This window comes from Pleurodeles waltl, chromosome 5, assembly GCF_031143425.1.
Source record: "Pleurodeles waltl isolate 20211129_DDA chromosome 5, aPleWal1.hap1.20221129, whole genome shotgun sequence".
NCBI classification, from domain to species: Eukaryota; Metazoa; Chordata; class Amphibia; order Caudata; family Salamandridae; genus Pleurodeles; species Pleurodeles waltl.
The window spans coordinates 50,365,276-50,389,544 of NC_090444.1; the positions used below are offsets into that span (position 1 = coordinate 50,365,276).

The 24,269-nt window shown below is 48.1% G+C and overlaps 1 protein-coding gene across 5 annotated transcripts in view; it reads right to left on the bottom strand.

Annotated features, from left to right (window-relative positions):
- Nucleotides 1-18,368, bottom strand: part of LOC138295324 (balbiani ring protein 3-like) — a 137,154-nt gene extending 118,786 nt beyond the window's left edge. For all 5 annotated transcript variants that reach the window (XM_069233548.1, XM_069233546.1, XM_069233547.1 and 2 more), the window contains exon 1: nt 18,220-18,368. In XM_069233548.1, the coding sequence (XP_069089649.1) occupies nt 18,220-18,310 (91 nt within the window). In that variant the 5' untranslated portion in view covers nt 18,311-18,368. The remainder of the gene's footprint in view (nt 1-18,219) is intronic.
- Nucleotides 18,369-24,269: the final 5,901 nt, after the last annotated feature.

Below are 24,269 nucleotides of genomic sequence, written 5' to 3' on the forward strand. Positions count from 1 at the left end.
CAGCATTTCAAGCGACCCCTTCAGTTACATACGCTCTCTGCTGATGACGGCCGAAAGCCAGAAACACGTGTCCAGAGATACGGCACTCGCTGCACCTACCTTAGGTGAAAGACTTTCTACAGCGATACAGCACTTGCTGCACCTACTTAGGGTGAATCATTTTTGAAAAATTCTTGCTATTTATATTTAAATGACTGCATTTACCATGATGCCTTGGGGCTATTTTCCGCTTGAATGCAAGGCAGTGTGCTCCCTTTTTTTTTTTTGGATGTCTAAATGACGGCTCCCGTGAGCCCCTTGCTGACGAGCACTGGCGATGCACCTGTGTGCCTACTGAGTGGTACAAAAACCTGTTAAGACGTTTGGCAGCATTTCAAGCGACCCCTTCAGTTACATACGCTCTCTGCTGATGACGGCCGAAAGCCAGAAACACGTGTCCAGAGATACGGCACTCGCTGCACCTACCTTAGGTGAAAGACTTTCTACAGCGATACAGCACTTGCTGCACCTACTTAGGGTGAATCATTTTTGAAAAATTCTTGCTATTTATATTTAAATGACTGCATTTACCATGATGCCTTGGGGCTATTTTCCGCTTGAATGCAAGGCAGTGTGCTCCCTTTTTTTTTTTTGGATGTCTAAATGACGGCTCCCGTGAGCCCCTTGCTGACGAGCACTGGCGATGCACCTGTGTGCCTACTGAGTGGTACAAAAACCTGTTAAGACGTTTGGCAGCATTTCAAGCGACCCCTTCAGTTACATACGCTCTCTGCTGATGACGGCCGAAAGCCAGAAACACGTGTCCAGAGATACGGCACTCGCTGCACCTACCTTAGGTGAAAGACTTTCTACAGCGATACAGCACTTGCTGCACCTACTTAGGGTGAATCATTTTTGAAAAATTCTTGCTATTTATATTTAAATGACTGCATTTACCATGATGCCTTGGGGCTATTTTCCGCTTGAATGCAAGGCAGTGTGCTCCCTTTTTTTTTTTTTTTGGATGTCTAAATGACGGCTCCCGTGAGCCCCTTGCTGACGAGCACTGGCGATGCACCTGTGTGCCTACTGAGTGGTACAAAAACCTGTTAAGACGTTTGGCAGCATTTCAAGCGACCCCTTCAGTTACATACGCTCTCTGCTGATGACGGCCGAAAGCCAGAAACACGTGTCCAGAGATACGGCACTCGCTGCACCTACCTTAGGTGAAAGACTTTCTACAGCGATACAGCACTTGCTGCACCTACTTAGGGTGAATCATTTTTGAAAAATTCTTGCTATTTATATTTAAATGACTGCATTTACCATGATGCCTTGGGGCTATTTTCCGCTTGAATGCAAGGCAGTGTGCTCCCTTTTTTTTTTTTGGATGTCTAAATGACGGCTCCCGTGAGCCCCTTGCTGACGAGCACTGGCGATGCACCTGTGTGCCTACTGAGTGGTACAAAAACCTGTTAAGACGTTTGGCAGCATTTCAAGCGACCCCTTCAGTTACATACGCTCTCTGCTGATGACGGCCGAAAGCCAGAAACACGTGTCCAGAGATACGGCACTCGCTGCACCTACCTTAGGTGAAAGACTTTCTACAGCGATACAGCACTTGCTGCACCTACTTAGGGTGAATCATTTTTGAAAAATTCTTGCTATTTATATTTAAATGACTGCATTTACCATGATGCCTTGGGGCTATTTTCCGCTTGAATGCAAGGCAGTGTGCTCCCTTTTTTTTTTTTGGATGTCTAAATGACGGCTCCCGTGAGCCCCTTGCTGACGAGCACTGGCGATGCACCTGTGTGCCTACTGAGTGGTACAAAAACCTGTTAAGACGTTTGGCAGCATTTCAAGCGACCCCTTCAGTTACATACGCTCTCTGCTGATGACGGCCGAAAGCCAGAAACACGTGTCCAGAGATACGGCACTCGCTGCACCTACCTTAGGTGAAAGACTTTCTACAGCGATACAGCACTTGCTGCACCTACTTAGGGTGAATCATTTTTGAAAAATTCTTGCTATTTATATTTAAATGACTGCATTTACCATGATGCCTTGGGGCTATTTTCCGCTTGAATGCAAGGCAGTGTGCTCCCTTTTTTTTTTTTGGATGTCTAAATGACGGCTCCCGTGAGCCCCTTGCTGACGAGCACTGGCGATGCACCTGTGTGCCTACTGAGTGGTACAAAAACCTGTTAAGACGTTTGGCAGCATTTCAAGCGACCCCTTCAGTTACATACGCTCTCTGCTGATGACGGCCGAAAGCCAGACACACGTGTCCAGAGATACGGCACTCGCTGCACCTACCTTAGGTGAAAGACTTTCTACAGCGATACAGCACTTGCTGCACCTACTTAGGGTGAATCATTTTTGAAAAATTCTTGCTATTTATATTTAAATGACTGCATTTACCATGATGCCTTGGGGCCATTTTCCGCTTGAATGCAAGGCAGTGTGCTCCCTTTTTTTTTTTTGGATGTCTAAATGACGGCTCCCGTGAGCCCCTTGCTGACGAGCACTGGCGATGCACCTGTGTGCCTACTGAGTGGTACAAAAACCTGTTAAGACGTTTGGCAGCATTTCAAGCGACCCCTTCAGTTACATACGCTCTCTGCTGATGACGGCCGAAAGCCAGAAACACGTGTCCAGAGATACGGCACTCGCTGCACCTACCTTAGGTGAAAGACTTTCTACAGCGATACAGCACTTGCTGCACCTACTTAGGGTGAATCATTTTTGAAAAATTCTTGCTATTTATATTTAAATGACTGCATTTACCATGATGCCTTGGGGCTATTTTCCGCTTGAATGCAAGGCAGTGTGCTCCCTTTTTTTTTTTTGGATGTCTAAATGACGGCTCCCGTGAGCCCCTTGCTGACGAGCACTGGCGATGCACCTGTGTGCCTACTGAGTGGTACAAAAACCTGTTAAGACGTTTGGCAGCATTTCAAGCGACCCCTTCAGTTACATACGCTCTCTGCTGATGACGGCCGAAAGCCAGAAACACGTGTCCAGAGATACGGCACTCGCTGCACCTACCTTAGGTGAAAGACTTTCTACAGCGATACAGCACTTGCTGCACCTACTTAGGGTGAATCATTTTTGAAAAATTCTTGCTATTTATATTTAAATGACTGCATTTACCATGATGCCTTGGGGCTATTTTCCGCTTGAATGCAAGGCAGTGTGCTCCCTTTTTTTTTTTTGGATGTCTAAATGACGGCTCCCGTGAGCCCCTTGCTGACGAGCACTGGCGATGCACCTGTGTGCCTACTGAGTGGTACAAAAACCTGTTAAGACGTTTGGCAGCATTTCAAGCGACCCCTTCAGTTACATACACTCTCTGCTGATGACGGCCGAAAGCCAGAAACACGTGTCCAGAGATACGGCACTCGCTGCACCTACCTTAGGTGAAAGACTTTCTACAGCGATACAGCACTTGCTGCACCTACTTAGGGTGAATCATTTTTGAAAAATTCTTGCTATTTATATTTAAATGACTGCATTTACCATGATGCCTTGGGGCTATTTTCCGCTTGAATGCAAGGCAGTGTGCTCCCTTTTTTTTTTTTTTGGATGTCTAAATGACGGCTCCCGTGAGCCCCTTGCTGACGAGCACTGGCGATGCACCTGTGTGCCTACTGAGTGGTACAAAAACCTGTTAAGACGTTTGGCAGCATTTCAAGCGACCCCTTCAGTTACATACGCTCTCTGCTGATGACGGCCGAAAGCCAGAAACACGTGTCCAGAGATACGGCACTCGCTGCACCTACCTTAGGTGAAAGACTTTCTACAGCGATACAGCACTTGCTGCACCTACTTAGGGTGAATCATTTTTGAAAAATTCTTGCTATTTATATTTAAATGACTGCATTTACCATGATGCCTTGGGGCTATTTTCCGCTTGAATGCAAGGCAGTGTGCTCCCTTTTTTTTTTTTTGGATGTCTAAATGACGGCTCCCGTGAGCCCCTTGCTGACGAGCACTGGCGATGCACCTGTGTGCCTACTGAGTGGTACAAAAACCTGTTAAGACGTTTGGCAGCATTTCAAGCGACCCCTTCAGTTACATACGCTCTCTGCTGATGACGGCCGAAAGCCAGAAACACGTGTCCAGAGATACTGCACTCGCTGCACCTACCTTAGGTGAAAGACTTTCTACAGCGATACAGCACTTGCTGCACCTACTTAGGGTGAATCATTTTTGAAAAATTCTTGCTATTTATATTTAAATGACTGCATTTACCATGATGCCTTGGGGCTATTTTCCGCTTGAATGCAAGGCAGTGTGCTCCCTTTTTTTTTTTTGGATGTCTAAATGACGGCTCCCGTGAGCCCCTTGCTGACGAGCACTGGCGATGCACCTGTGTGCCTACTGAGTGGTACAAAAACCTGTTAAGACGTTTGGCAGCATTTCAAGCGACCCCTTCAGTTACATACGCTCTCTGCTGATGACGGCCGAAAGCCAGAAACACGTGTCCAGAGATACGGCACTCGCTGCACCTACCTTAGGTGAAAGACTTTCTACAGCGATACAGCACTTGCTGCACCTACTTAGGGTGAATCATTTTTGAAAAATTCTTGCTATTTATATTTAAATGACTGCATTTACCATGATGCCTTGGGGCTATTTTCCGCTTGAATGCAAGGCAGTGTGCTCCCTTTTTTTTTTTTGGATGTCTAAATGACGGCTCCCGTGAGCCCCTTGCTGACGAGCACTGGCGATGCACCTGTGTGCCTACTGAGTGGTACAAAAACCTGTTAAGACGTTTGGCAGCATTTCAAGCGACCCCTTCAGTTACATACGCTCTCTGCTGATGACGGCCGAAAGCCAGAAACACGTGTCCAGAGATACGGCACTCGCTGCACCTACCTTAGGTGAAAGACTTTCTACAGCGATACAGCACTTGCTGCACCTACTTAGGGTGAATCATTTTTGAAAAATTCTTGCTATTTATATTTAAATGACTGCATTTACCATGATGCCTTGGGGCTATTTTCCGCTTGAATGCAAGGCAGTGTGCTCCCTTTTTTTTTTTTTGGATGTCTAAATGACGGCTCCCGTGAGCCCCTTGCTGACGAGCACTGGCGATGCACCTGTGTGCCTACTGAGTGGTACAAAAACCTGTTAAGACGTTTGGCAGCATTTCAAGCGACCCCTTCAGTTACATACGCTCTCTGCTGATGACGGCCGAAAGCCAGAAACACGTGTCCAGAGATACGGCACTCGCTGCACCTACCTTAGGTGAAAGACTTTCTACAGCGATACAGCACTTGCTGCACCTACTTAGGGTGAATCATTTTTGAAAACTTCTTGCTATTTATATTTAAATGACTGCATTTACCATGATGCCTTGGGGCTATTTTCCGCTTGAATGCAAGGCAGTGTGCTCCCTTTTTTTTTTTTGGATGTCTAAATGACGGCTCCCGTGAGCCCCTTGCTGACGAGCACTGGCAATGCACCTGTGTGCCTACTGAGTGGTACAAAAACCTGTTAAGACGTTTGGCAGCATTTCAAGCGACCCCTTCAGTTACATACGCTCTCTGCTGATGACGGCCGAAAGCCAGAAACACGTGTCCAGAGATACGGCACTCGCTGCACCTACCTTAGGTGAAAGACTTTCTACAGCGATACAGCACTTGCTGCACCTACTTAGGGTGAATCATTTTTGAAAAATTCTTGCTATTTATATTTAAATGACTGCATTTACCATGATGCCTTGGGGCTATTTTCCGCTTGAATGCAAGGCAGTGTGCTCCCTTTTTTTTTTTTTGGATGTCTAAATGACGGCTCCCGTGAGCCCCTTGCTGACGAGCACTGGCGATGCACCTGTGTGCCTACTGAGTGGTACAAAAACCTGTTAAGACGTTTGGCAGCATTTCAAGCGACCCCTTCAGTTACATACGCTCTCTGCTGATGACGGCCGAAAGCCAGAAACACGTGTCCAGAGATACGGCACTCGCTGCACCTACCTTAGGTGAAAGACTTTCTACAGCGATATAGCACTTGCTGCACCTACTTAGGGTGAATCATTTTTGAAAAATTCTTGCTATTTATATTTAAATGACTGCATTTACCATGATGCCTTGGGGCTATTTTCCGCTTGAATGCAAGGCAGTGTGCTCCCTTTTTTTTTTTTGGATGTCTAAATGACGGCTCCCGTGAGCCCCTTGCTGACGAGCACTGGCGATGCACCTGTGTGCCTACTGAGTGGTACAAAAACCTGTTAAGACGTTTGGCAGCATTTCAAGCGACCCCTTCAGTTACATACGCTCTCTGCTGATGACGGCCGAAAGCCAGAAACACGTGTCCAGAGATACGGCACTCGCTGCACCTACCTTAGGTGAAAGACTTTCTACAGCGATACAGCACTTGCTGCACCTACTTAGGGTGAATCATTTTTGAAAAATTCTTGCTATTTATATTTAAATGACTGCATTTACCATGATGCCTTGGGGCTATTTTCCGCTTGAATGCAAGGCAGTGTGCTCCCTTTTTTTTTTTTTGGATGTCTAAATGACGGCTCCCGTGAGCCCCTTGCTGACGAGCACTGGCGATGCACCTGTGTGCCTACTGAGTGGTACAAAAACCTGTTAAGACGTTTGGCAGCATTTCAAGCGACCCCTTCAGTTACATACGCTCTCTGCTGATGACGGCCGAAAGCCAGAAACACGTGTCCAGAGATACGGCACTCGCTGCACCTACCTTAGGTGAAAGACTTTCTACAGCGATACAGCACTTGCTGCACCTACTTAGGGTGAATCATTTTTGAAAAATTCTTGCTATTTATATTTAAATGACTGCATTTACCATGATGCCTTGGGGCTATTTTCCGCTTGAATGCAAGGCAGTGTGCTCCCTTTTTTTTTTTTGGATGTCTAAATGACGGCTCCCGTGAGCCCCTTGCTGACGAGCACTGGCGATGCACCTGTGTGCCTACTGAGTGGTACAAAAACCTGTTAAGACGTTTGGCAGCATTTCAAGCGACCCCTTCAGTTACATACGCTCTCTGCTGATGACGGCCGAAAGCCAGAAACACGTGTCCAGAGATACGGCACTCGCTGCACCTACCTTAGGTGAAAGACTTTCTACAGCGATACAGCACTTGCTGCACCTACTTAGGGTGAATCATTTTTGAAAAATTCTTGCTATTTATATTTAAATGACTGCATTTACCATGATGCCTTGGGGCTATTTTCCGCTTGAATGCAAGGCAGTGTGCTCCCTTTTTTTTTTTTAGGTACCTACACTTAGCAATAGGCCACTAACCTCCACTAAGGTCCAGTTAGGTCTCAGTAAATTAACCCCAGCTCAACCCTTAGTAGCTTGGCAACGAGCGTCAAGGCTTAACTTAGGAGACAGAGTGTAAAGCATTCAAATATCACAAAACAGTATTTAAATAAAACACAGGAAACAGTTTAAAAATCCAAAACCAGTTTAGAAAAATAGATTATATTTTTATCTTTAAAATGACACCAAAACGAATAAAATCAGATAAGGGGAACAGGAGATATGATTTTTTAAAGAATTTTTTTTTTTTAGCGCCTAGAAACAAAAAGCGCCAATCGGGTCATCTGGTTGCACCTCGACCGGGGCAAAGTCAAAGTTTCAGGCCGACCGCGATGGAGCCCTGCTCGGCTACAGGCCACAAGAGGCCTCGGTTAAAAGTTTACCTTCACACTTAGGGGGTCATTCTGACCCTGGCGGGACCACGGGAGCACCGCCAACAGGCTGGCGGTGCTCCAACGAGCATTCTGACCGCGGCGGTTCAGCCGCGGTCAGAAGCGGAAAGTCAGCGGTCTCCCGCTGACTTTCCGCTGCTCGTTTGAATCCTCCATGGCTGCAGAGCGCGCTCCGCAGCCATGAGGATTCTGACCCCCCCTACCGCCATCCTGTTCATGGCGGGAAAGCCGCCATGAACAGGATGGCGGTAGGGGGGGTCGCTGGGCCCCTGGGGGCCCCTGCCGTGCCCATGCCAATGGCATGGGCACGGCAGGGGCCCCCGTAAGAGGGCCCCGCAAAGTATTTCAGTGTCTGCCTTGCAGACACTGAAATACGCAACGGGTGCCACTGCACCCGTCGCACCTTCCCACTCCGCCGGCTCGATTACGAGCCGGCATCATCGTGGGAAGGGAGTTTTTCCCTGGGCTGGCGGGCGGTCTTTTGGAGACCGCCCGCCAGCCCAGGGAAAAACTCATAATACCCTCCGCGGTCTTCTGACCGCGGAGCGGTATAATGGGGGCGGAATTCTGGCGGGCGGCCTCCGCCGCCCGCCAGAATCAGAATCACCCCCTTAGTCTTTTTTTCGAAGATTTTCTTCAACGGGACGAACCTGCCAGTCCAATCCGACCTCCTGGAGCCCTTCTCCGGATACGCGATGCTGGAATCCTCAGTGGAGATTTTTACCTTCGGACGTAGTCGTTTTTTTTAGGTGAAAATCCTTCGACCGGGGTAAACCTGGATCTTGATCCGACGTCCATGGAGCCCTCCTTGGATACGCTGGCTGGGAGGTCCCAGTCAACTTTTTACCTTCGGGCGGCGGGAGCCGCCCGCCTGGCGGGAACTGCCAAATGGCCGCTCTGTGGTCAGAAGACCGCGGAGGCCATTCTGGCTTTCCCGCTGGGCCGGCGGACGACCGCCAAAGGAGCGCCTGCCGGCCCAGCGGGAAAGGCCCTGCAACAAGGAAGCCGGCTCCGAATGGAGCCGGCGGAGTTGCAGGGGTGCGACGGGTGCAGTTGCATCCGTCGCGATGTTCACTGTCTGCAATGCAGACAGTGAAAATCTTTATGGGGCCCTGTTAGGGGGCCCCTGCACTGCCCATGTCAGTGGCATGGGCAGTGCAGGGGCCCCCAGGGGCCCCACGACACCTGTTCCTGCCATCCTGTTCCTGGCGGTAAAAACTGCCAGGAACAGGATGGCGGGAAGGGGGTCGGAATCAAGCAGCGCTGCCATGGAGATTCAGCCCATGCAGGGGAAATCCGGCGGGAAACCGCCGGATTCCCTTTTCTGACCGCGGCGTCAGAATGGGATGGGAAGCACTGCCAGCCTGTTGGCGGTGCTTCCGTGGTCCCCGGCCCTGGCGGTCTTGGACTGCCAGGGTCGGAATGACCCCCTTAGTCTCTTTTTCTGAGATTTTTCTTTACCGGGACGAACCAGCAAATCAGGCCAGGTCGCGGTTGAGGCAAGCCGGCTAGAGTTGCCGCAGCGGGTCGGTCCCTCTATGGAGCTTTTTTTCAAAAGTTGTCCAAACTTCTGGGAATTCCGGCTATGTTCATAATTCCATGGACGTTCAGTAGCCACAGTGAAGGTATGTTGGTGGCCTTCGCCGTGGTGGTAGGCAGCATTTGCTGCCAATGTCATAATGCGGGCCAAAGTCTTTCAACCGCTGGCTGGGAGTCGGGTTGGGTATAAGGTCTCTGACCAACCAGTTCCACTCGGTGCTCACCACCCATCATAAGGGATCCAGCTTTGCCCGGTCTCGTGGGGCGTTCCTGGCACCATCAGCCCTCACTTCGTCTCTCCTCCATTCGGCAAAGAGTTCTCCTTTGACAGCCTCTTCCCCTTCATCCTCAAGGTCACAGCCGACCCCACCATCGCCCAGCTCCACCCATTTGAACCAGGACACGTTTGGGGTGACATATCTCTCGACGCTTCAGACAGTTACCATAGTCTCATTCATCTTGTCCACCCTCCACACATTGGGTTCGTATGGGGTCTGGAATTTACATCCCAGATGTTGGTCCTTCAAAACGACTGCGTCTCTGAGCTGCAGATCTGAGTGTCTTGTCCGCTGCTTTTCACTTTCCTTTTGGTTCATACGCAACCTTTTTTTCTTAGGCTGCTTCCACATCCAACTCATCTGGCTGCCACTGTGAGTCCGCCGGGATGCAGTCCTGTGGGGGTTGTCAAAAAAGCAGAGCGGTGAGTGAGTAGCCTGTCGTGCTATGAGACGTCTTCCAGTACACCCTCAGGAACTTGTGCAGACACCACTCTGCATCGTCCCCCTGTTCCACACCAATCCTCAAGGCACGATTGAGGTTTTTCATGAAAACATTCCACATCCCCATTCGTCTGAGGGCAATGCGGAGTAATCGGGCAGTGATCCATGGCCAATTGAAGCAAAAGCCCTGGAATTCTTGCCCCTGAAAAGGTGGCCTGTTGTCTAACCTCTCCTCTTCAGGGAGACCGAACATGGAAATCTTCCAAAGTCCATACTTAGCTTGGACCACGGCCAGGTGCAGCGCACTTCAGTGATTACTGGAGCAGTGGGTGGATTGATGGCAGTGATGGCACAGGAATGGCATCTCCTCACTCGAGCGTCAACCAGGGCATCCATTCCTGAAAACCACACCTTGCTCCGAAGGTGAGCTTTTGTCTTGCTGTCTCTTGGTGCCCCTGGTGAGAAAGCTTGACCACCCTATCGCACAGACATCAGGGAATCACTATCTTCTGCCCCCCCAGCAGGAGACCCTCACTCCCAAAAGACATTTCATTCCTCACCTTTCACGTCACCTGCCTGGCCATGCGTTCATCCAGGTAAAGTGACCTGGTGCCATCTAGGAAGTGTTTCCACTCTCTCTGGGCCAGAGCTTTCTTGGCTGTACAAATGACGGAGTCTTTTCCGGAGGCCTCCGGTATCTTGGGTATGGTCATGGCCACTGGACACGCAGTTTGGACCACCATCCTCACAAAAGTTTCCATCAACTCTTCTTCATCTTCCTGAGGCTCACTTGATTGTTGCTCTGGTGGGTGCCACCACAAACAATCGCTTAGATTGTTCACACCCAGTCAGTAGACGACCTTGAACATGTATGGTTGGAGCAGCACAGCCAGCACTCAATCCGAGGAGGAGCAGGCATGCCGAACCTGTGAATAGGGAGACTAGAGGCTTGTGGTCGGTGACAACCTGGAACTCCTGACATCATAGATACAGGAGGAAGTGCTGGCAGGCCCACCAGATAGCGAGTGCCTCCCTCTAAATTTGCGTATATCTAGCCTCCATCGTGAAGAGGGCCTAGTTTGCGTAAGCCACAGGTGCCCACCCTTGATTGCGTTGCTCTTGGAGTAGGACAGCACCTAGCCCAACAGGGCTTGCGTCAACCACAACCTCCATCTTTGTCCAGGTAACTTTGTCCAGAGGTGCCACTTTTATGGTGTGGAATGCCTTGTCAGCCTCCTGGCTCCAGGCCCACCTGGCCTCAGTCTTTGTGAGTTGCCGCAGAGGTTCAGCCATGGTGGCTAGCCGGGGGATGAATCTCCCACAGTAGGTTGCCATGCGTAGGAAGCTTTGAACGTCTGAAGGGTTTCACTGTACAAGTGCTCTTTGTATAGTGTCTGCCTTTTTGGGATCTACAAGTAGCCCTTTTTGGGAAAGATGTAGCCAAAAAAATCAATGGCGTTCTGGTAGGAAGCACACTTCTTCCTGTGGAGGGTGAGGCCAACATCCGAGGGCCGTTGGAGTGTGGCTCGTAGGCAGCAAAGATGACCCTTTAGGGTCTTGGAAAATATGAAAATATCATTGCTGATGTGGAGTACCCCTAGCAGTGTGGACAGTGTCTCTCGTATGGCGTATTGAAAGACCTCAGCAGCCGATGAGACCCCAAAGCTGAGCCGCTATATATCGTCGAAGTCCCACATGGAAAACATAGTGATATTGCAGCTTTCCGGTACCAGTTTCACCTGATGATAGCCAGAATTCAGGTCCAGCTAGGAGAACCATTGGGTTCCGTTGAGGTCTGCGATAATGCCGTCCATAGTTGGTGGGATGTACCGCTCCCTCCTGATGGCACTGTTAGGCAGCCGCATGTCCACACACAGGTGGATGGCACCCAGCTGTTTCAGCTTGGCAGCAATCACAAGTGGTGACACCCATGGAGTAGGCCCTGTAACCTTCTCTATCACCCCTTGTTCCTCAAGAGCCCGTGGCTACTTTTCCACCTTCGGCCTTAAGTGAAATGGCACTCTCCTGTATCGCAGAGCAGTAGATTGTACGGTCGGGTCGATGTGCAACTGGAACTGCTTGCTTTTCAGTTTGCCCAGTCCTTTGAAGAGCTGCGGAAATTCATCTAACAAGGCCTCGGTGTGCGCATCATGAATCTGTAGTGCAAAAAAAACGAGCTCAATGTGCTGAGCAGTATGTCATCCTAGCAGGGTTCCCCGGTTCCGTTTCACAACATTGAACCTCACCTTCGTCGAGCGACCTCGGCTCGTGAGGGTCACTTTAATTGCCCCTTGGAGGGGTTGGGGGCACGTCCTCCATGGGTGTACATTTTGGAGTACAGGGCATCAGAGTTGGTCTGGGAGACAGTTGATGGTATAGGTCTATGTCCATCACGTTAACCGAAGCACCGATGCCGATTAAAACAGCTGCTGGGGCACCTTTGATGTCCACCGTGGACATGGATGGTGGATGCCGCTTCTGCTCCTGCTACCCAGGTTCCTGGTCTTCGTCCTCATAACAAATGTTTCCTGGACACATCTCAGTGGTATCGGTACCTGCACCATCTGTGGATGCCAACTGCCTCACTGTGGCTGTCTTGTCCGGTGCCGCGTTCTGCTTAGGTTGCCCCCCTCGACCTACTCTGGTAAAGGGATTCACCTTTCCACACTTTGAGCAGGTTTTTACATTCACAGGGCAGGTCCCAGGTACCTATGTTCAAGTCCACAATTTCCGCACTCCTTGTTAGCCAGTTTCTGGAAGTGTGGCGTGCACGGGGATATTGGAGAACTTGCAAAGCATCGACTTGGTCTTCCTTCACAACTGCTTATCTTAGGGTGATGTGCGCTTACGAGGGTTGACCGTGAGCAGCGGCCATATCGTCTGCCCGGATGGCTGAAAGTTTGTGTGAGCGAACTAGGATCAGAATCTCATCTACCATGATACCCAGCTGTCTCAATATGTGCTTGCAAAGCATGTTTGTTCAGCACCCTGTATGACCTGCACCCTAATCTCTTCATGCTGGTTAAGGCCTATGCATGTGCTTGCGAGCTTCCGCAGCCTTTCATAAAACATGTCCACTGACTCCCTGTCGGTCTGCTGAGCTTGGTGAAGCTTGAAACGCAAATAGACCGGATTTAGCTAAGGATCAAAGTATTGGTTTAGGGCTGCCACCGCACCATCATATTCGTCGTCACCCCTTGTTTTGGGCAGCATCTGGAACAGCTCCTACAGTTTGTCACCTCCCATATGCTGCATGAGAGACCTTCAAACTGTGCCATCTGTCTCCGTAGTGGCGTGAAAATAGTGCTGCAGCCAGCCAATTATGCCATCATGGTGCCACCGTGGTGGGGTCAGGCAGTTGACTGAATGGGGGCAACGCCGCCACTGATGAATGGGCCCCACTTCGGTGTTGGGCATTGCTGGTCACATTGTTGTTGTGATGAGCTCATTGCGTTACTTTTATGATGAGACACTGCCCCTGTAGTGGAGTTGTTGAAGAATGTTTTATTTCCTTTTTTGTTTTCCTTTTTTTTCTCTTCTTGTGACTGAGATGTGTTGAACTTTGAAGTTGATGCCTAAATGTCCACACCAAGTCACCAGGCCCTCCTGGGCAGGAATCCACGAGGCGTTGTCAGGGAAGCTCACAGGTGGGGACCTTGGAGCAGGGGGGACAAGCCCTAGAACACCCTCTCGGCATGCCAGTGGCGGGGAAAGTCCAGTCTACGGGGTGTAGCACTACCCCGTTGACAAAAGGACAGAGCACAGAGGGTGGGCCCCTGCACTGCTGAGAAAGGAGCTGAGTTTGTGCAGTTGCACGCTGCAAGAGAGAGCAGCGGCGCAGCCACGCGGCAGAGTACCTACCCAGGCAGAGGGCTGCTGGGCATCAGGATGATGGCCCAAGCGCCATGCAGATTCGGCCTTGTGGAGACCAGTCGACGGGGTGGGACGCACCGCCTCGTGGATTGGGCCACCGGCGCAGGCTCGAAGACACCGTGGTGCTGTTGAGATCCTCAGGCCGAAGCGAATGGGTTTTCTTGCAACCAGACAGGGTGGGCACACTGCGGAACACTCCGTCCTCGTCGCCAATATCACGATGAGGCAGGTGCTTGGTGTGCGATCGAAGCAGAGATGAAAGAGCCACCACACCTAACAACAGTTGAGCAGCAAAGACCACGCTCGTCAATGTCCTTGTTTGTTTAATGCCTTGCGTCAAGACCCAGGCTCCCAACCTCTACTGGCAACATTGTAGTGGAGAGACTGGGTGGCTCTCTACAGAGGTTTACATGCCCACACCACTAGATGGCACCTGATGCCATGTTTTCTCCCGTCCTGTACTACATTACAACTGGTGTTTATGGCACTTGACAGAAAATCAAGAAACATCCCGAGGGCCTCACATTAATTTTTTAACCCAGTCCTCGAAAAAAACTTCTAAGAAGACTAATCACATGTGTGAATCATATCTTCATTTCAAGGCCTGATTCACTTACCATTTTTGTGAGTATTTGTATATTACTCCAGTCTTAGATTTGACTTACTTATGTGCTTCAAAGACTAAGATAAGTTGACTCTAAGAAGCATTTTGGGAAACACAAAACTATTTAATTCTGTGAGTTAGCAATACAGGGTCACAGGATACACAGTGCCAGGGCAATTACCAAGTGGTGTTCATATGGGCTAAGAGCACAGGGTGGGGTGTTTAGTATTGAGTACACATCAGACAAGAACCCAAGGAGCCCAAGAAGAGCAGCACAGTCTAGACAGTGTCACTGTAGAGTGTATATTGGCATGAGGTGAATAGCAATGTTGTTGTTAGTGGTGTCCAACAGGGATCCACTTTGGTAGAACACATCTAAATTAAAGTGATTTACATAATCACAGTTATATAATCCTGCAAATATGGCTTTGAACTGGCCCTTCTGGTCATCCTGGCATAGATGGTGCTATGAGGAGCACTGGTGCACAGTGCAGTGCAGGGGTTGCACACACTTTGCACTGTGGCTTGTTGAGGACATTGATCACAGCAGGCTACTGGATTAAAGGGCGGTCACACATGGAAAATATGCGTTGGGAAACACACCTGCACCTGCCTACCCTCTCCCTTACTCTGCTGACGGTTCCTTTGTTTGCAAGCAGTGCCACCAATGTTAGTCTATGCACAGATTTTTTTAAAGCGGGTTTCAAACACACGTCCACCAATGTCTCTCCTTTTAATTCACTGCATGTTAGGATCATTTCTAGTTGAAGGTCAGCATGTAGTGGGGGCAAAGGATGCAGATCTGAAGAAACACAGGATGACTTCGAGACAAGGGCACCACTAGCTCGTCCTTCTTAACTCTCCCACACTTTATTTACCTTAAAGATTCAAGGACACCAAGGAGGGCCTATATGGCTCTGATGTTGAGCAGAATAATTTTCAGAAAAGGACAAAGCTATTGACACCTCTCCTCAAACCATCCAAACCAAGTGTACAAGGCGCATCTTCTAAGAAGGTGTCCTCTACCTACTTCAGTAAATGTTATAGCACATTATGAAACATCTGTTCCCATGGTGCTGCTGCCATAATGTGAGGTAATCTACCTAAATATGGTACCAAGTTAATACGGAAGTCCAAATAAATTGCCTTCTTAGAGTATGATGAGTGCTTCTGAAACAAAATGCTTTTTTGCTTGGTGCTCTATAATCTATCTCAACATCCTTTCCTCACCACAGGACACATTAGTCCTAGTCCTAGAGATAAGAATGTTTAACTGAAACATTTTGTATATTTTTCTGAGCCATCACCACCAGTATGCCATAGTAAACAATACTACAACAGAAAATATACCACCAGGCAAAAATCTAAGCGTTGCTACCTAATGTGTTCCCTGTGGGGCTTCAGTATTTGTGGTGTGCTGAATGAGATGAGTGGGAGTAATGCTAAGTGCAGAGTACTATGAGGGATTTTCCATCAGTTGTCGGCTTGGAACTTGAGGGTGCGCTGAGATGAGCTGAAGATAATGCCTACCCACTTTGGGGTGCAAAGGTACAACTGAGAATCTCACTACTTGTACTTTAGAAGATGCAACTTGAAGATAATCAACAGAAATAAATGTTGCTTTCTTGATCGTCCAGTGTTCTGATATTAATTCATTCATGATTACAAACGTAGCTTCTTTGCTTAACCATGTGTCTCAGAACTTTCATCCAATGCCACAAACTATCTTCAAAACAAAAATACATCAGTCATCTGTGCCCAGGTCCTGCTGATCTCTCCGCCTTCAGTCCGACTGAATTCAAGACTTCCTGCCATCCAGTGAACAGCCACAAATGCACTGGACCACTTTTGGAGATATAACAGAGTACTGTAGCCAACATTTTATCCTGTCTATTGTTTAGAAACATCACTCTTTTGGAGCTAATAATAGAAAAGCTACACTCAATGGAGCAGCCTGTATTGAAGGTGTATCTCTATTTCCCAATGAGGTCTAGCACTTTGGTGGTGAGCAACACACAAACACATGCACAGCAGAACTTATAACAAGTCTCCTGCATGGTAAAACACCCTGAGCAAAGCCCTGTTCGTAAGACACAGGGCAGACATGGCTGCTAGGCCACGACTGCTTGCCACTGATACACTGGGGATGGTCCTATTAAGACCCTGTAATCTGGGCCAGTCAGGGCGAGCTTTAGCACTGGTGGAGCACAGTGCGACAATATTTTTTGGTGCCTCCTAGCCCACATGACTTCCTCTTCGGATTCCTTCACTAGCACCCAGCAAAAGTGTACTTCATCTCTCCACAGCCTCGCTCTCACATACCTTAATTTCTTTTAACATGCTGGTAAAGGCTGGCATTACTAATCCACTCAGCTACCCACATAAAATATAGATCTGTTCTTTGCAGCAGGCATATTAACCATCTGCACTACTTTATATTGAGTCAAAACTGCTACTAGACAGTGCCTGGATACCACCTGTGGTGATAAGCTGCGTTTTATAAATACTGATTGTTTGACTGAACTCTGATTATTTTCTAGCAGGAGCATTGATCACAGGAGTTATCCTCACAGTTGTATTGCTGCTTGAAATCTGGAGGCACAAGGAACTCCGCAGCAGGTGCTTTTAAATGGTAAGTTATTGCTACAAACAGCGCCCCCTCCCCAGGTCAGCGCCCAGTGTGGCCACACCAGTCGCACCGCACTAAACCAGCCCTGGGTCCACTACATCCCTTTCCACACCTGACACTTCTGTAGGTAGAGCATCCAGTCAGAGCTGTCTCAGAACTCAACAATCAACCATCAGACAGAATAATTCAGTGGCCAGTCAAGTGCTTGGCCTTTTGGAACAAAGTAGTTGTGAACACACAGAAATACTTCACTTTAACACCTCGGCTCACGGTTCCCCTGAGGGTGCTACACCGCCCACCTAAATACCTATAACCAGTTCACATCATCTCAGGGAGAGCTCCTGAGTTGAATCCCACCAATGTTGAGACCCTCAGAAACTGTCCACACCCCAAAATACAGGAAGAACTATCAAGCGCCTTCACTTACTAAAGATGCTTTGTGTCACTAAACCCTAAAAGGATGCCACGAGGGGGGAGGACGCAAACAGCCCTCTGCACCCTCCCAGGGCTGGATCCTGGGAGGTGGTGCCAGGCGCTGACGTGCAACAACTGGGCCACCTGGTTCCACCTGGACACAGTGACGTGGTTACCCTGCACCCCTAAAAGCCCTGGACTTCCAGAGTTACATTTGACACCCATGATGTCTTGGGGCACAGAACAGCCCAGAGGAGGACCTCCTAAATTGAGCACTGGTGCAAACTGGTGCAAAAATGCAGAACCACTTGTCTTCCTGAGGAACAGAGATTGAGCACAGGCTAGATTCAGTCATGTTAACATATATAAAGCGCTTCATATGAACATACTTAATCTGTACAAAATAAGTAATCCATAAAATAAATTGTTAAAAACAAAGTTAACTTCTCGATGGTTTTGTGCCAGTATACTTTATTATTCACTGAAGAAAACACTTTATCCATTAAGGCCTCTATTACTAAAAGGAACAAAAAACACTCAACTACACTAGTTTCACCACTTTTGGGCTGAGCTGGTAAGTGTAACAGACCCTATTTATCTTGTTCAGACGAAGTTTTATCTTTCACATTATAAATGTCTCTAAAGATTGTGCGCAATGCGCTTGCCAGAAATGCAAATAAAAACCCGGTTTTCCTAAAAACCCTTCGACAGGCACCTGTGCTCATGAGCTCTCGCCCTCTCTCCGTCACCCAGTCGCCTCACACCCACCTCCTGCGGGGTCCGCTCCCAGCACCCGGGGCCCCACCGTGCAGAGGATGAGGAGGGCCAGCGGGGCCACACTGCCGGACGAGGACTTCATGCTGCGGTCAGGGCGGGCTCTGGGTCCGCGGCCCTGCGCGGCCTCGGATTTAAAGGGCAGCCCCGGTGAAAGGGCGGGAGCTGTGTTCACACAATGACAGGCAGGGCCTGGACTCCCGCCAGGCCTTTCACAAGCGTCGCTTTCACAACCCCAAGCTTCAGAAGTGGGGCCCCTCCGGCGCTGTGGTGAAATGTGCTGGGAACACCCTTCGAGCAAAGTAGTGAATCATTCATTCTCTCGACTACTTAGGGCTGTTGATCTCTCCGTCTCATACAGCTCGACTACATACTTACCCTCCCTCCATCCAGCCATCCGTCCATCAGGTTGGACCGGCATAAAACTGGAGAGATAGCCCCATGGATGGATGAATGAATGAAAGTAATTTAAAAAGCACACAGTTGTTTCCGACGAAGCATCCCATTTGAAGCCCGCAGTAATGCTACAGAGAATAAACAATTCCCATTAATTTGTTTTCAAGAGATGTTTGCTCTACCAGGCATTAAAATAATTACCCGCATCAGCTATAGTAATATCAGAGGTAGTGGTACCCACGTCTCCTGGAACTTCTTATAAATATCTTCTGCAGATTATTTCCTGCCAGAAAGTATGTGGTAGTTATTCTCCCTAATCTTTGGAAATGCTCTGTGATATTGCACACACGGATGGCAGAGATGTCAATATTGCAACAGAAATCATGTCAATGTTGGTTGGGCAAGCACATGATATGGTATGAAATGATAGGATATATATGATATGAACAGTATTTCAGTAAGTGCAACAGTTACCAATAGGCGTCAAGGCGCTGTAATCTCAGTAGTACGATCAGACAGGAAACCAAAACGAGCATTTGGAATGCAACAGGTCTCGTATTTTTTTTGAGTTATAGCTATTGGATTTGTAAATGCATAAGTAGACTTTTTTGTACATAAAAATTGGTCAACTCTGCTGCACACTGAGGTCCTTTTTGCCATAAAAATGTAGTAGCGCTGTATATAACTAAAGCATTTCTATTTACTTTCTTCCTTTATCTCCAGGTGAAACTGAAAATGTTGCTAATGTTTTTTTATTCTTTTATAATACTATTTTGGGGTCTCTCTCAATATATATTGGTATATAAAATGATAGTTGTAGCTCCTGCCCTTCCAGTAGAGTGTCTGCTAGGAAATTATTTGGAAGCATCTGAGTGGTCAGAGGTGGAAAGAAGGGTCCACGCACAGATGCTGGACCTCCCTGAATGGCTGTGTGCTGTGACCAGCTCACAGGCAGCACAACAGGGAAGTGCTGGACACTTGCACCCCGGAACAATGGTCCAAGCCTCCAAGAAAAAGAAAAAATGCACTGGGTCTGGCTTGCCAGCCCCACCAAGTACAGAGGATCAGGAGGAATCCAATACTGAGGGGGAGGATCTGACCTTTGAGGGTGGGACCTCTCCCCTACAAGCTCTGCCTGACTGGGCAAAATTGCAAGGGGCAGGTGGGCCAACCAGAGAAGAGTTGTGCCAGGGACAAGAGAGTATCCTACTCTTGAGGCCTGAGGCAGACAGCCTCCAGGCAAGAACAAGGGGATCTCAAGGGACCCCACAAGGTTTATTGGATGGATGGAGTTCTCTACACTGAGGCCAGGGAATCCAAACCAGGGGCAACCAGCAGAATGGTCGTCCCTCAGAAGTATAGAGAACGTCTCCTAACTTTAAGCCAAGATATTCCCTTGGCAGGAAATTTGGGGCAGACTAAGACCTGGAACAGGCTGGTCAATCATTTTTACTGGCCCCATTTGTCAGAAAAAGTCAAGGAGTTCTGCAGCTCCCGTGTCACCTGTCAAGCCAGTAGCAAGACAGAGGGCAAGCCAAAGGCTCCCTCGATACCACTACCAGTGGTTCGACTCCCTCTGAGAGGGTGGGGTTTGACATTGTTGGTCCCATAGGCCCACCAACTGCCTCAGGTCACAGATACATTTGGTGGTTGTGGACCATGCCACCAGGTATCCGTGTTGAGGGTGTGTTTGTTAAGGGAAGCTACCTATGAGTTGCCCTATGTGTATAATGCAACTCTTACTCAACATTGGGCACATCACAGGAGGCTGCTGCCTCAGCTGAAGGTCAGGCTTTGGAACACAAGTGCCCTATGGTTTTCCTTGGCAATGATTTGGATATTTTATCATCTGCCAAAGTGGAACATTTCCTGGCTTTAATTGTCCCGGAAATAATTGCTGATTTTAAAAGTGAAACTGACTTTTGAATTTGGTTTTATTGGTGTCACTACTTAAGTTTTAAATTGGCCTTTTTCTCCCCATGCTCAAGTGTCTTTTAACTTGTCACCGTTGACATTTATGTTTATATGCTTTTTAAATAGATTTTATTAGGTTTGTTTTATTTTAGGATTTAAACCACCTTTGAACCGGCAAGGGGAGTGTGTTGTGTAGCTATTTTAGCCATATTTTATCCATAATTTATACACGTTATTTTAGCAAACTAGACCTGCTGTTGTGCACTTTAGCCCATTTACATTTTATTCAGCCTCTCTACTTTTCTAAGCGTTAGTCACATTCGCGGTATCGTATTATTTTCTCCATTTATTTGTTCTTTCATCTAGGAAAGCATCATGTTCTTAGCATTGCACTCTGTGCTCCCTAAAGGCTGCAGTCAGATAGGTTTGCCGGTAAAAGTGGTATGTTGTGTCTCCAATATTCACAGAAACATACACAATCTTGCGTAGGGAAATGTTAGTTGAACATCCATTGTTTTATTATAAAAACACTTCCCTGTCCCATACACGTTAGAGGGAGATTCCAGCCAGATGATCACGACTGCATGCTGATTCCTGATCGTCTTTGCTACAGCTACTTGCTTAGGCTGCCGGATCCCTGGCCTATATAGGTATTGTGTCTTTTTAGACAACAGGCTTCCTTGCTCGGGTATGGGGGATGATGTCTACCCAGGGGAGAAACCTGAAGGGCGGATTAAGGCCTATTACGATGTGCTCTACCATAGCTTAGGTAGGAAGCACATCTATCATTCCTAGTGACAGTATGGTGGGACTGTTTTTGTGTTTCACTCTCCTTGTCACAATTTTGCTTCTATTGTGTTTTATCATCCTAGTTATTGCAAAACATACCATTCTATCTAAGATGCAGTTATATTTGTCTTTGCCTGTGTGAGACTAATGTAATTGACAGAAAGGGATAAGATCTGATTGACAATGATTCCCCTGAGGAATATTTCTCATCATGCGCCATGTTGCCACAATCATCCCTGCCCTTGGGTGGAGATGAGGTGCTGCTAGTTAGCCGGAAAAACCCGGATTAGGCCGACAGGTGTCATATGGTGTGAGATCGTACTCAGTACCCTGCAATTCAGGTGATTCTGCCGCCCAAATCCAGTAGCTTCATTAGGATAATGAGAACCTCTATCACCCACAGACCAATGGTCTGCTGGAGATTTTTAACAAGTCCCCGAAGGGCATGGTAATTGGGTTGTTTGACAAACTCAGGAGGAGATGGGATGTTTTCCTACCATGCCTGTTGTTTGCACACAGGGAGGTACCACAAAAGGGAGCTAGAGTCAGCCATTTTGAGTTACTGTTTGGGCACCCTGTAAGAGGCCCATTGTGTTTGGTGAGAGAGACTTGGGAGAAGCCTCTTAAAGAGTCCAAGCAGAATGTGCTTAATTATGTGCTGGGCCTGCGTTCACAACAAGAGAAGCAGCAACCTGGAGTTCACCCAAGAGCTCATGAAGCTCTGGCACGACCATGTCTGAGTATCACCCAGGTCAGCTGGTTTGGGTTTTAGAGCCTTTAGTTCCTAGGGCACTTCAGGCCAAATGGCCAGGCCCTACCCAATCTTGGAGAAAAAGGGTGAGGTCAACCCCCTGGTAAACCTTGGTACCCCCAGGAATCCTCACAGTATCATGAATGTGAACAGACTGTAACTCCATCAGGACAGAGTAGACATGACCATGCTTTTGGTCACAGATGAGGGAAAGGAGGTGGAGGGTGAGCCTCTGCCAGACCTCCTATCCAACAATACAGAAGATGGGTCAGTCGAGGGAGTAGTACTCTCTCCCAAGTTGACAGCCCAGCAGCAGAAAGATTGTAGACAAATTTTGAAGGTCGTTGCTGGATTGTTTCTCTAACCTCTGGACTCACCAATTGGTGTGTCAATGATATTCACACTGGTGACAGCTTACCAGTCAAACATACGTTATAAAGGTTATCAGATCAGGTTAAGGCCAACATCAAAGCTGAGGTATCTGTAATTCAGCTCTCTGATAGTCCTTGGGCCTGTCCATTGGTACTGGTACCCAAACCCAATCCCCAAGGTGGGAAGAAAAAACTAAGATTTTGTGTAGACTATGGAGGTCTAAATGCAGTCACTAGGACTGACACTCACCTCAAACCTAGAGCTGATGAGCTCATTGATAGTTTGGAGCCTGCTAGGTTCCTAAGTACATTTGACTTCACCCCAGGGTACTTGCAGATTGCCTTAAGCCCAGGAGCTAAGGAGAGGTCAGCATTTTCCAGCCCATAGGGCCACTTTTAGTTCAAGACGATGCCCTTTGGTTTGAAAAATGCACCTGCAGCCTTCCAACGGCTGGTGAACAGAGTCTTGTCTGGGTTGGAATCTTTTAGTGCAGCTTATCTAGATGATATAGCTGTATTCAGTTCCACCTGGGAGGATCACCTGGTCCACCTAAAAGAAGTGATCCAGGCCCTGCTCCAGGTAGGCCTGACTATCAAGGCAAACAAGTGTCAGATAGGGCAGAGTTCAGTGGTATACCTGGGCCGTCTTGTTGGTAGAGGCCATGTACAGCCTCCCCAGCCCATAATCCAGACCATTCTGGATTGGGAGGCTCCTAAAACCCAGACTCAGGTCAGGGCCTTTCTTGGCCTGACTGGGTATTACAGGATGTTTGTTCAGAATTATGGGACCATTGCAGCCCCTTTGACAGAACTAACCTCAAAGAAGCAGCCTAAGAATGTAATTTGAACCCTTGAGTGTCTGAAAGCCTTTGATACTCTGAAAAGCGCTATGTGTTCAGCAAAAGTTCTACCCGCCCCTGACTACAGCAAAGAGTTTTTAGTGCAAGCAGATGCTTCAGAGGAAGATATTGTGCAGTTTTAGCATAAGTCAACGAAGAGAGCCAGGATCAGCCAGTTGCCTTCCTCAGCAGGTGACTACTCCCCAGAGAAAGGAAATGGAGTGCCATTGAGAGGGAGGCTTTTGCTGTTGTCGGGTCCCTGAAGAGGATGAGGCCCTACCTGTTTGGCATTCACTTCCATGTTCAAACTGACCACAGACCTCTCAGGTGGCTCCTGCAAATGAGGGGGGAGAATCCAAAACTGTTAAGGTGGTCCATTTCCCTACAGGTGATGGACTTCACAGTGGAACATAGACCTTGGATTGTCCATACCAATGCAGATGGCCTTTCCAGATTTTTCCACTTAGCAGCTGAGGACTACCAGGGTGTAGCTTAGTACCCATCACCTTTTGTATTGGGAGGTGCAGTGTAGGAAAGACCTCCTTTTTTCCCTGGTCACCCCCAAAGTGTTTGGAAAGAAACTGGTGGCAATTGACTCTTGGCTGTGTCCTGGGTACTGCTAACCAGTCCCAGGGCCAGTGTTCTGTGTAAATTGGATATGCAGATTTGGCTAATTATAATTGGCAGTATCAACCTAACTATAAGTTCCTAGTATATGGTAGGGCATGTAGGTTCAGGGACTCCAGCATAGGTAGTGCACCGATAGGTACACTGCGGAGGTGTCCAATGCCATTTTAAAGGCCTGACTTGCTGGCTGCTTTTAAATTAAAGATACCCTCAAATTTGACTTTGGAATTAAAAAGTACTTTCAAAGTCTTAAACTACCTTATTTTTACATATATGCCAGCCCTAAGGTGTGCTCTAGGTGCCCTCAGGGTTGGGTACAGCATAACTATAAGCAGGGGCTTTATTAAAGGTGTTTTA